The 12,790-nt window shown below is 48.6% G+C and overlaps 2 protein-coding genes across 3 annotated transcripts; one reads left to right on the top strand and one right to left on the bottom strand.

Annotated features, from left to right (window-relative positions):
• Positions 1-1,030: 1,030 nt before the first annotated feature.
• Positions 1,031-3,925, top strand: LOC125527099 (serine/threonine-protein kinase SAPK10). Of its 2 annotated transcripts, XM_048691676.1 has the most exons (9): positions 1,031-1,570; positions 1,667-1,843; positions 1,957-2,010; positions 2,094-2,186; positions 2,383-2,475; positions 2,943-3,047; positions 3,124-3,222; positions 3,312-3,617; positions 3,669-3,925. In XM_048691676.1, exons 1-8 carry the CDS (start codon positions 1,394-1,396, stop codon positions 3,597-3,599), a joined length of 1,086 nt encoding a protein of 361 aa, XP_048547633.1. In that variant the 5' UTR covers positions 1,031-1,393; the 3' UTR covers positions 3,600-3,617; positions 3,669-3,925. The 2 variants fall into 2 exon arrangements, with proteins under 2 accessions (XP_048547633.1, XP_048547632.1); XM_048691675.1 differs by having other exon boundaries at positions 1,033-1,570; positions 3,312-3,925.
• Positions 3,926-4,433: 508 nt separating this feature from the next.
• LOC125527098 (serpin-ZX) lies at positions 4,434-7,078 on the bottom strand. Its single transcript, XM_048691674.1, has 2 exons — positions 6,578-7,078; positions 4,434-5,495 (listed from the first exon to the last, which is right to left on the bottom strand). Exons 1-2 carry the CDS (start codon positions 6,992-6,994, stop codon positions 4,713-4,715), a joined length of 1,200 nt encoding a protein of 399 aa, XP_048547631.1. The 5' UTR covers positions 6,995-7,078; the 3' UTR covers positions 4,434-4,712.
• Positions 7,079-12,790: the final 5,712 nt, after the last annotated feature.

The raw sequence follows: 12,790 nt of genomic DNA, 5'->3' as shown, positions 1-12,790 counted from the left end.
GTTCGCAATGTAGAACACATGAGTTATCTTGGAATTGTCGATCTCTCGGAACAAGATGCGATGGAGTTTAAGATTTGTAATCAGAAACTCATACGCAACTTCCAAATGACCCAATGGAACATTGCTAGTGTTTCATTAAAATCAATAGAGCACGAGTCTGAATAAATTGGAGTTTAATTTAAGCTATGTAATTTGAAAGTTTTTTTATGTATGAGTTGTAACATTTGTATTTGAATTATAATCGTATTGCAAAATTGATATTTGAATCATTTCAATGTCTGAAGAAAAAAAACGACTTACAAAAAGAAAAGAAAAAGGAGGCTGATAAGCAGGGGATTTTTTAAAGCCTTGCGTCAGGTCACTGCGCACCGATCTAAAGTAAGTTTTACGAACACGTCCCAACATAAACATTTTATAAGCGGACAAATAATGTTGCCCGTTTGGGTTTTGGATTGGAGATGCCCTAGTCAAGACGGCAAACCAAACCGACCCAACCTAATGCAGTCATTAGCTACAGCGAGTCAGCCGATCAAGTCGAGCCGCTGGTGCCGAAATGAGAACACGCCCACAGCGCTAAATCAATCGGAGCCGTCCACGCGCACAACACGTCACCCGATCACCATCCGATACGCATAGAGCGGCGGTCCGCTCAACTAACCGACCTGAAGAAGTTCAGGCTGTCGCCCGTGCTCCACGCGGTACGCCTTCCAGCCACCCCTCCAGATATTTTCAGCCTCCCCCACCACCCTACGCCTACGCCCACGCCCACGCCCACGCCACCGTCCTACAACAGACACCGACATCCCGGTCCCGCCCGTACCTCACCGCGCCGGGTCTGCACGTCATTGACCGACGCCGCTTACGTGCACACCACCGGCGCCCTCCCGTGACAAGGCCGACGCGCGGGGCCCAGCGCCCACCGGCCCACACGTCGGTTAGCGGGGGGCTGGGCTGGGCTAGGCTAGGAGGACGCGACACGCCCCCCGCCCGTCTTCCCCACCGGACTGGAACTGGATAGTTCGCCTGCGAAGCAGAGCGGAGAGAAAAATATTTTAAAGATCGAGCGATCACGCAGAGCGACAGGGAGGAGAAGAAACCAGAGCGCGGCGATTTTATTAATAGAGAAATAAAGGCTGCCGGCGGGGCGTGGGCGCGGGGTGAAAAGCGCGAGGCGATAGAGAGAGATCACGAGGTGGGTTTTCTCCTCCGCCCAATCCAGTCCACCACCCCGGAGCTGGAGCTCATCATCATCAGCTAACTAAACTAAAGGGGAGAAGGCAAGGTGTGTGTGTCTCTCTCTCTTGGATCGCGGGGTCACGGGAGGAGCGAGCTCGGTTGCTTTGCTCCCGGCGCCGGCGGTGGGTGGAAGGGAAGGGGAGAGGGGAGGGAGGGGATGGACCGGGCGGCGCTGACGGTGGGGCCGGGCATGGACATGCCCATAATGCACGACGGCGACCGCTACGAGCTCGTCAAGGACATCGGCTCCGGCAACTTCGGCGTCGCGCGCCTCATGCGCAACCGCGCCGACGGCCAGCTCGTCGCCGTCAAGTACATCGAGCGAGGGGAGAAGGTACTCCTACTACTTCTACTACCAGAGCATCGCTAGTTCTTCGTCTCCCTGCGCGGGACGGAATCAGAGCTGAAGAGCTTGCGTTCGTGTAAGCAGATTGACGAGAACGTGCAGCGGGAGATCATCAACCACCGGTCGCTGCGCCACCCCAACATCATCCGCTTCAAGGAGGTCATCCTCACGCCCACGCACCTCGCCATCGTCATGGAGTACGCCTCCGGCGGGGAGCTCTTCGAGCGCATCTGCAACGCCGGCAGGTTCAGCGAGGACGAGGTCCGCCCATCACCCTCCCGCTTCCTTCCTTCGCCATGACGTTCTCCGTTTCTCATACGTGGACTACTAGTGATCGATCACTGTACTAACCGCCCAAGCCTCTGACTTTTCAGGCGCGTTTCTTCTTCCAGCAGCTGCTCTCAGGAGTCAGCTACTGCCACTCCATGGTACTCTTTCCTTTTCGGGCGATTCCACAGTTCGTTAGGCTGTTACGGTAGCTACGACTGAAATGGTTTCGTCTTTTGTTAAGCAAGTATGCCATCGTGACTTGAAGCTGGAGAACACGCTGCTGGACGGGAGCACGGCTCCTCGCCTCAAGATATGCGACTTTGGCTATTCCAAGGTACATAACTTACTAAAACAAGATACTTGCTTCACTGTCGCGCAGGCTTTCAGTTTTCAGCAATCAACATAGTATTTACTCTGCTTACATGCCAGAATGGGGTTTATGCTCTGCTTGCCATCCTAGTAGTTTTTGTGTCCTAGTGTATCGACCTGTTATTCTACTCATTCCTCATTCCTGTTTCGTGTATTTGCAGTCATCGGTTCTTCATTCGCAACCAAAATCTACGGTTGGAACACCGGCGTACATTGCTCCGGAGGTTCTTCTCAAGAAGGAATATGATGGAAAGGTATGCATACCAGGGTTTAAAATTTCAACGAAATTTCATTGAAAATTTCGCATATTTCGGCGGGGTATGAAATACTTATAGCCCTGAAATTTCGAGTCCAGTTCAAATTAAAAAATTGAATTAGGTTAAAATTCATTAAATTTGAAAATTCAAAATGCCAAATAATTTCTGAAATACGCGGAATTTCCAAAATTCCGCATATCTCGGTGACGTCCGAATTTTTTTGTTTCTGAAACTAAAGGCCTTGAAGCATACATATTGCTGCTCCATGTTAATATTACTTTTCATGATATCCTGATCCTGTTGTTTTGTGTAATGTTCATGCCCATTTTTCTCCAACCATATTTGCATTGTGAAGATTTCCATTCGTGAGATGCATGATGTATAATCCCATGGTACTACTAGACTCTGCGATGTGTCATCTCAAGCTACCTGCCACTAATCCTTTGTTCTTCGATGAAATGAAGATTGCGGATGTGTGGTCCTGTGGAGTGACGCTCTATGTTATGCTAGTTGGTGCATATCCCTTTGAGGATCCTGATGAGCCCAAGAATTTTAGGAAGACAATTCAGGTTCCCATTCTTATAGCTATCTTAATCTCTTGACCATCTCTGTTCTGATCACAAACTAATGAGCTTGCTTTGCCAGAGGATATTGAGTGTGCAGTACTCGATTCCAGATTACGTGCACATATCTTCCGAGTGTCGAGATCTTATCGCCAAGATTTTCGTTGGCAACCCAGCTACCGTGAGTAGTACTTATATCTACTAACCATGTAGTGTTTGAGTCACTAGATTGTTGCGTGCAGTTTATTTTAAGGTTGATAACTTTTGCAGAGAATCACAATCCCTGAGATAAGAAACCATCCGTGGTTCTTGAAGAACCTCCCAGCTGACCTGGTGGACGACAGCACCATGAGCAGCCAGTATGAGGAGCCTGAACAGCCGATGCAGAGCATGGACGAGATCATGCAGATCCTGGCGGAGGCCACCATCCCGGCGGCTGGTTCTCGGATCAACCAGTTCCTGAACGACGGTCTCGACCTTGACGACGACATGGACGACCTTGATTCAGACGCCGACCTCGACGTCGAAAGCAGCGGGGAGATAGTGTATGCTATGTGACGGTGCAAAACCTCTCGACGAAGCAGTTCTTCTATAAGTTGACCGTAAGATGCCAAGCTACTCGAGACTCTCAGAAGGGATAGGGTACCGCGGTGCTTGATAGCCCGCCCACAAATGTTACTTTGTTGTACTAGTTGGTCTCTGTACTTCCAATGTTGTAGTACAACGGTTTGGCCTTTTGGATGTGACCTTGTGTTGCTCCAATGCTGTGTTGACTATCTCTGCTGATTTGAGAACTGGTAGATCATCTGTAACCCGTGTCATCACATCATCTTTGTACCATGTATATGTGTTGTAGGCAAATAAGAGACACTACAGCTTGATCAGTTTCGTTTCGACCTTTCAGTTCAGATGAGTTTGTGTGTTTCTGCATTGTGGTTCTTGCTACGATTCAGTGTATCCATTTACGTGCAGGGCTCCAGGTGTTGAGATATGCACTCGGTTCAGATAAGAGACTCTCATATTATTGAGCAATTTGAGTTGTGCATATTAATATCAGATTTCAGCATATCGTGGGCTCATCTTACCTGTTGAGAAGTTCAGGAGTCAATAAATTATGAACCATTGTGGAATCTTTCTGTCTGTGAAATTCAGGAGTCAATACTCGAGACACTCAGAAGGGACAGGGTTTAAAATTTCAGCATATCGTGGACTGACAACGATAGGGCCACGGAGGACAACGTCGCTCTCGGCGCCTGATCAACCAAACTCACTCGTCTAACAATCCAGATTAACAAAATAATCCAGATCATTCTCGCAAATTATGCAAAGACCATGGCTCATACTTCGCTAAGAAGCATTTGGCCAGCATGGGCATCTCATGCATCAAGCAACTGAAAGCACAAAACTCCACAGCAATCCTGGATTATTGTCACTAACTCACCACAACCTCCATCTCATGCATCAAGCAACTGAAAGCACAAAACTCCACAGCAATCCTGGATTATTGTCACTAACTCACCACAACCTCCATACATCAAGCAAGCCATTATTCGAAAACAAAAAACATCCACCGGATTTATTGCACAGGCAGCATGATCTAAAGTTGAAACCCCCTCCACTCACATGTGATAGTTGTGGTCACTGCCAATGCAGCGATCCAGAGCAAACACATCATGGAGACACCAAGGGATTGAACACATGACCGACGAATAGCACCACGCCTGTGAGGTCTTCTCGGATAAGGAAGAGGAAAGGGTGATCCGCGACGAAATCCACCTTCACGGGCTCTACTGGCAGTGACCTAAGTGTGACCACAGAAGCAGTTGCCGCGGCAGCCTCGGTGCCTTCTTCGTTCACCTCGACAAACGACTTGTGGAAAACGGACGAGACGTATAAGCCCGCCGATGAATCCACCATCTCCGAAAGATCAGCCTCTGCGCTGAACGGCAGCTGGAGACCCAAACCTTTGAGCATATCAGACGCTTCAAATCCAAATGATATCTTGAACTTCGGAAGCTTGAACTGCCCGACAGGAACCTTCTGCATTGGGATATGGTTCTCCAAGAACTCTGGTTCGGTGCTCAACTTGTTGGCCAAGTTCCAGAGACCATCCTGTGCTTCTGGAAGAAGAATGTACATGGAGAACTGCCTCTTGTCCTCGCCTTGCTGGTAAGGAAGCTTCAGTACCTTCAAGCTGTCAGAACACGAAATGTATTGCTTCTTTGTACTGGACATGAATGGTGTTTGAACTGAGCTCCCATCAAGGAGGTGGAACTTCTCATCTTTTGTCTTGGACGCGTCAAACTTCTCAGTCCAGGCTCCTTTGAAATAAAGGGCATTACCAAGAACCAGTCTAGTGGTATTGTCAACAGACCCTGCAGGGAGGATCTCTTTGATGAGACCTGTTGTGATTTTCTCTACCCAGGAGTTCACCTGACCAGCAACTTCAGCAGCCTGGACCATTGCAAAATACATCAATACTTAGAACAACTGAAAAATCATACTAATGCTCATTTAAAGTTGCTCGAAATGTATACTCATTTAAATGGTCATCACACCAACTAGGAGCGACATTGTGCAATACCACTACTGATTTTTTGACAATTCTAATCCAGTAATCTTTAGTTTATTTTTGTACATTATCTTAGAAACAAAATCCCCATGAAGGTAATAAATGAAAACGACAAAAAGACCCTGAAAACGCTTAAATACAGGCCAACGAATTTGGAATGCCCTGGGCATTCCTATTGATCTAACATACATACTACACTCAAGAGCCTAAAAATGTCAATATCAACAAATTCCGCAGGCTTCAAATCACTAGATAGCACACTATGAAAATTGCACTTCTAAAAAGGAGTATATTTCATCTCAAAAGTAACGGACTAGCTATGCCAAAACCGCACTAATGCAAGTTCCAGTGTGTAAATTATCTGTACAAAGGGGAAATCTAAAGAGCAAGTTAGCAACATGACACCATAAAAAGTAATACTTCCAAAGTTCCATCAATTTCTACTGTTTAGTAAACACCTATACTTCAATGATTAAATTGAGCTCTTTTGGCACGGCATCAGTAGTTCATCACATTTTAAAGCTTGATAAGGAAATAATTTGCACAGGCCTGAACGCTTAGCAGTAGAACATTCAGTCGAATTTATTGCATTTACCAAAACAGCCGAAAGACAAGAGGCTTCAGCAATGCTCTTCTATAGCTACCTATACGTATATGTAGCAACTCCATACAACAGTACCAAAGCTCCTGGTGTTCAACAAAACAGTATGGAAACCACTAAATTACAAATCTAGAATGGTTAAAAGACCTAGCGAAATACCACCCCATATCCATATCTACATCACACCTGCACAAAACAACCACTTTCGGAGAAAGAATGACACGGCGAACTGTAAAGACACGAGTAGATGAACTACCAGCTAGTGATGTGCACAAATAATGAGCAAATCTGTACTGTGTATTTTTTTCTGGTGAAGGATCTTGCCGTCGTTGCAAGAACTAGCTAGACAAGGAAGGGGATCACCTTAGTTTGGAAGTCCACGGACTGCGTCTCGGCCTTGTACTTGCCCACGGCGAGATCCTTGAAGGAAGGCTTGAGCTTGAGCGACGCGTCGACGAAGACGCCGTTGGCGAAGGCGACCCGCGGGCCGCCGGCGCCCGACGCGTCGGCGAGCACGACCTGAACCACCTGCTCGGCGAGCGCGTGGAGGTCCTCGGACCCGCCTTTCTCCGCGGACCCGAGCGCGGCGGCGAGCTGTTCGCGGGTGGCGCCGCCGGCGCCGGCCGCGACGAGGCTAAGCGCGACGTGGAGCGAGAGCGGGGAGAAGGCGGCGTTGCCGGCGGAGCCCTTGGCGTGGGAGGGCGAGGAGATGGCGGAGGCTAGGCGGAGGGCGAAGCGGGTCTGGTGCCCGATGGAGAGGCGGATGTCGGTGGTCGCCATGGCCGGGTGGTTGCTCGTCGGACTTTGGGTGGACTGGAGAGGGAAGTGGGATGGACGGGAGGTGCGATTTTCGAGGGTTTCAGGGTTCTCACTGGTTATGTAGCGGGTGCCTGATCAGAGTTTTTTTTTAAAGCAAAAATATCGAAGGGTGCCTGAAACAGAGTTGGCATTATTTTCGCGGTGAATGGGGTGTTCGTGGTAAAAAAAGGAGGGACAACGTGTGCGGTCTCACAGGGTATCGTGTGCCCGTGTGCGTGCGTGACCACGTGTGCGGTCTCCCACGTATTTTTTTGGAAATAAAGGAAAGTAGACCATTTGTCTACCTTTTTTTTTTGAAGTTAGACCATTTGTCTACCTTATTACGTACTCCCTCTGTCTTATAATATAATGTAGGAGTGTTTTTCATATTAGTGTAGTATCAAAAACACTTTCATATTATGGGACGAAGGGAGTATTTTTAACACGATACAGACCCTCGTATATACGCATATACACTCACATTTATGAGTACATGCACACACATGTTAATCATATGAGCATCTTCGAGAGATTAAGCCGACACATCATATTGAAATTGACCAAATCACCACATATGCCTTTATAGTCAACGAGAACGTCTTCTCTCACTAAACGCACGTTGCCGATAGGCCTGGAATAAATTCAAGAAAATGTGAGCACAAATATCAAGTTTAGGACTTGAAGCCTGATATACAACTATCTACACTTAGCATTCCAAAACAGGCCTGAGCCACTAGCCAATCTATGGTTGAAGGGTTGTATTATGTGTGATTTATAACAGGTGATTTGTATTGACAAATCATGTGAGATATACCCCTAAGAAGTCAGTTCTATTTTTGCGGTTGACCTAAGAAGTTGTTTGTGATGATGTTCACACGATTTCAATAATTATAAGTTTTCCAGGCCGCACAAAATATTTAAGAATGCATAAAAACAAAAAATGATAAAGGAACGGAGGTTCATAGGTTCTTAATTGCACGAAATATTTGAAACATATACCGTGACTGCGGAAAAAAGAGTAATTAATCATCACCGATCTACTTCTTAGCGGCACGCTTGCTAGTCTTGTGGCTACTGTGGCACGGCCCTTTATCATCCTCTGTGAGTCACAAGAATGAGACACGTCTGCATGACAATGATCTATATGTACGTGGCATAGCTTTTTTAGGCGTCCTTGGTTGTGTACATGACGTGCTCTAGACTCATTTTCTTCCCAAATCGAGTGCCGACGACGCTTGTCAATGTCATCCTTCATGCCCCTTAGACCATGAGAGTATCATAGTCACTCTTACTGTCCGATGGACTTTGGGGTTGCTCAAACGTCACCTGTAACATGGTTGTTGATACTTAAACCAACAGACCTCGGGTAGGGGGGCTGAGCTATGTATCTTGGATCGATGGGCAACAGGAGACGAAGGAGACAATATTTACCTAGGTTCGGGCCCTCTCGAAGAGGTAAAACCCTACGTCTTGTTTTGATTGTATTGATGATGATTTATTGAGTATAGGCTTGATCTACCTCGAGATCGTATGTTGTGTTCTAACCTTGAGGTGTGTAATAATGAATTCGCCCCTACGGTCTAAACCCCTCAGCTTTTATATAGATGCTGGGGTATCTAGGGTTACATATGGTCGGTTGCCATCTAGGGATAAACATGCCAATAATCGAAATAATCCTTAGGGTGCACGCCAAGTCGTCAACAGCGTCCGACTCCACCACGCCAAAGTTTGAGGCCTATGAAGTTATTCCTTGCGAGATTGGTGGACCATAAGCTCGGCATGTGGACTGTGGGCCAACTAGGTTGGCACCCCTAGTCCATGACACCGTCAGTAGCCCTGAACTGTCTTCAAAGCCGGGGACAACAATTCTTCTCGGACAGATGACTTCGGCTTGACAGGATAGTTCTTTTTTCCGGTGATCACCCACACAAATCTGTTGTCTTATTTGCGCAAGGAAATTCTTCCGAGCTCTCCCTCTAATGGGGCAGCCTGTCGACCGCACGCTTCAAAGTCCACGCTTTGTCAACCGAGGTCTTTTGGATAGCTTATCCCTGAAGGCTTTACTACTCGAGTGCGAACAATGTTTATAACATGACAACTTTTTCGAAGCGTCGCCACTTATACCAACGCAAGTCAGTTATTGTTACTCGAATCGCGGCCCAAGGCGGTTTTATCATTGGCACGTCGTATCAAGGTAGAGATCATGCTCCGTATTTTAGGGGATATCATCAAGATTCATTTCATCTCACGTACACATTACTGCGCCCACGGCTCAAACATGGCGATTAATCTAGTGTGGCAAGCGGGACTCTTGGTCTTTCACAGACCTATAAGAGCAAGGGATAATAGTACCATCTTCCCCACACTTCCATTCCCTCGCCATTACGCACAGCCTCCAGAGCTCTAGCACCTAGATTTGCTCTGAAGCTCTCGCCAGTCCACCATCGCTTATAGCTCCCTCCTCGGCGATCTCCGAAGCCACCTTGAAGGGCTAGTGGGCGTCCTCCACCACTACGAAGGGCGTCATCCAGGAGCTCAGAACTGCGGGATACATCTCCACCACCGCCGCCTGCCAGGAACCGGAGTCCAACTAGCGGATTCCCACTCCCAAGCCAGGGGAGCGGGTTATCTTCCTTCCCCACCTCATCTGAGGTCTGGGGTTCCCCCTGCACCCCTTCGTGCATGGGGTACTCTTGTACTACGGGCTAGATTTCCACCATCTAGCCCCGAATTCCATTCTTCACCTCGCGGTGTTTATCACGTCTGCAAGGCCTTCCTCCGTGCCGAGTCGCACTTTGACCTGCGGCTGAAAACGTTCGATATCAAGCCAAAGATAAGCAGCGCCGATCTAGCCGAATGCGGAGGGGCAATTATAAGCAAGATCCAGAAGGTTGACTGGTTCGAGGGCACCTTCATAGAGACGATGAAGGAGTGGCAGCGGGAGTGGTTCTACATCACCGAGCCACTCGCTGGCGGCCAAGCCAAAGTCCCGGTGTTCTTCGCGGCCCCTCCAAGGAGGCTTGTCTCATGGATGAGGAAGGGCCTGGACTTGGGGTAACTCCAAAGAGGTGCCTGCGCTGCAACATAGGATCAAGTCCCTTGCAGACAAGAAGAAGATCAAGCTGGTGGATGTGGTCGACGTCATGCTCCACCGCTGCATCCTCCCACTTCAGCTTCGAGAGAGCCCAATGTGGGCCTATACGCCCGAGGACATGCCGACAGTGTGGCGCTTCTACCATACCGATCTGGCCGGGATGTGGTCGACACTCTTTAAGCCGCCAAGAATGAATTCCCCTAGGAAGCCGCCGAACATGATGCCCACGAGGTAACCGGAGCCTATAGTTTTATGCTTATCTATCCCTTCTGAGGGAGTCCTGGATTAGGGGGTGTCCGGATGGCCGGACTATACCTTCAGCCGGACTCCTGGACTATGAAGATACAAGATTGAAGACTCCGTCCCGTGTCCGTAAGGGACTTTCCTTGGCATGGAAGGCAAGCTTGGTGATACGGATATGTAGATCTCCTACCATTGTAACCGACTTTGTGTAACCCTAACCCTCTCCGGTGTCTATATAAACCGGAGGGTTTTAGTCCGTAGAACAACATAGACAACAACAATCATACCATAGGCTAGCTTCTAGGGTTTAGCCTCTTCGATCTTGTGGTAGATCTACTCTTGTACTACCCATATCATCAATATTAATCAAGCAGGACGTAGGGTTTTACCTCCATCGAGAGGGCCCGAACCTGGGTAAAAATTCGTGTCCCTTGCCTCCTGTTACCATCCGGCCTAGACGCACAGTTCGGGACCCCCTACCCGAGATCCACCGGTTTTGACACCGACATTAGTGCTTTCATTGAGAGTTCCTCTGTGTCATCGCCATCAGGAAGGATGCCTCGCCCCGTCTTTAAAGATGGCACCGTTGCTAAGGGAGCTTTGGCTGTCGGCCAAACCCTCCGGCTAGGTGGCTTTCTTATGACCGCCTGTTCGGCTTCTGCGCCGACGATGACCTCTCAAGCCATCGAAAACAATCTTCATGTCAGCTCGGAACTCGCCGAGCAGTTAGATCCAATGGAGCTCTCCTCCATAAATGAGCTCTTGGATCGCTTCGCCAACCTGGGAGTCGCTACGGATTACGACCAGATTGGGCCTAAACCCGATCTGAGAGAGATTAACTCTCCCCAAGTCACCCATCACGTTGCCGTGGTAGAGGGACAGTGCGACGACCCTTCATCTATCTTAAGGACTCACTACGTTCGGATTCCCGATCCCTCCAAGCCGGATACCCGCGGAGGGGAGGATATCACTCAAGACCTGAACTTAGAGTCAGGCGACGGGCTGGATTCATTGGACAACATCCAGGAATCCAAATTTTCGAGTTCGGAAATTCCTCGGCCTCTGAGCCTCAGATGGGGTGAGGCTTCGGATTTAATTCCACCCACCCACCCCAACATAAGCGATCTATCCAAAATTAGGCAAGAGCCCGATGAAACAGTACATCATTACTGGGCCAGATTCCTCCTGGTTAAGAACAGGCTAAGGGACTGCCGCGAGGAAGATGCAATCTCAATCTTCTGCAATAATTGCACGGACAAGGGAATACTCAACGCCATAAGTTGTCGTGATATTACACACTTCGCTGACTTGGCGTCCATTGTACGAAAGTACTGTGCGATGGAAAGCGCCTGGAAAACCAAAATCAAATTTTGGGACAATCCGGCCCTGAATACAAACCCAGTCTGAAATAAAAGGGGGCATCATCACCAGACACCCGGGTCAAGCACTAAAAAGCAAAACCCCTCTATAGGGCATGGAACCGTACTGGAAGGATGGCTCAATGGACCCTGTAAAATTCACAGTACAGAGGACGCCACACTAACTCACAGCCTCAGAGCATGTTGGATACTCCGGCAGGTGGCCAAAATTGGCGAAAATCTCCTAATTTCGGAGGCCACAGAAAGCCACCCCAGAGACACCAATACGGTATTAAAAGTCTTCGAGACTTTCGCATCAAATAATATGCGAAAAAGGACATTCCGCAGCCTTGCCGAAGTCTACCAAGTAGCAACAATAAACCCATGGAGTGACACGGCTATTACCTTTAACGCCAGTGATGAACCTAAATTCCGAACAGCCCGAGCACCAGCCGCATTGGTCCTCAGTCCAATAGTGGACGGCTTTCGTCTTACCAAGGTACTCATGGACGGCGGCAGCGGATTGAACCTCATTTATGAGGAAACCCTTCAAAAAATGGAAATAGACTGGAACCGCATTGAGCGAAGCAGCACAACCTTTAGAGGAATAATCCCCAGTCGGGAAGCGCGCTGTACAGGAAAAATCACACTAGATGTGGTGTTCGACACGCCGGATAATTACAGGTCCGAAAAGGTCACGTTCCATGTGGCTCCGTTCAGCAGCTGTTATCACGCTCTGCTAGGGCGGGAAGCGTTTACAATCTTCCAAGCAATACCCCATTACGGGTACATGAAGCTCAAGATGCCCGGGCCTAACGGGATCATCACTCTCGCTAGTGATCCGGACATAGCACTCCGCGCCGAAAACAAGACAGCCGCACTGGCCCTCGAGGCACTATCCGAAGCCCTAGCGGCTGAGGAACTGACTGCGCTGCGCTCTACGGTGAATAGGGACGACGTGGTACTCGACAAAAGATCCAAGTCCACCTCCTTTAAACCGGCGGATGAAATAGTCAAATTCCAAGTCCATCCAACGGACCCCAATAAAACAGCTTCCATCGGGGCACAGTTAAACCCTGATGT

The sequence above is a fragment of the Triticum urartu genome, unplaced genomic scaffold (assembly GCF_003073215.2).
Source record: "Triticum urartu cultivar G1812 unplaced genomic scaffold, Tu2.1 TuUngrouped_contig_2887, whole genome shotgun sequence".
NCBI classification, from domain to species: domain Eukaryota; kingdom Viridiplantae; phylum Streptophyta; class Magnoliopsida; order Poales; family Poaceae; genus Triticum; species Triticum urartu.
The sequence above is the reverse complement of the archived record's forward strand: the minus strand, read 5'-3'. Positions and strand labels throughout refer to the sequence as shown.

Bases quoted from the DNA above. Each gene is read 5' to 3' on its own strand.
- LOC125527098 (XM_048691674.1), bottom strand. From the start codon at position 6,994: ATGGCGACCACCGACATCCGCCTCTCCATCGGGCACCAGACCCGCTTC. The intron at 5,496-6,577 runs GTGATCCCCTTC...GCAATGGTCCAG, and splicing joins CCGTGGACTTCCAAACTAAG to GCTGCTGAAGTTGCTGGTCA.
- LOC125527099 (XM_048691676.1), top strand. From the start codon at position 1,394: ATGGACCGGGCGGCGCTGACGGTGGGGCCGGGCATGGACATGCCCATA. The intron at 2,011-2,093 runs GTACTCTTTCCT...TCTTTTGTTAAG, and splicing joins TCAGCTACTGCCACTCCATG to CAAGTATGCCATCGTGACTT. The intron at 3,223-3,311 runs GTGAGTAGTACT...TAACTTTTGCAG, and splicing joins TCGTTGGCAACCCAGCTACC to AGAATCACAATCCCTGAGAT.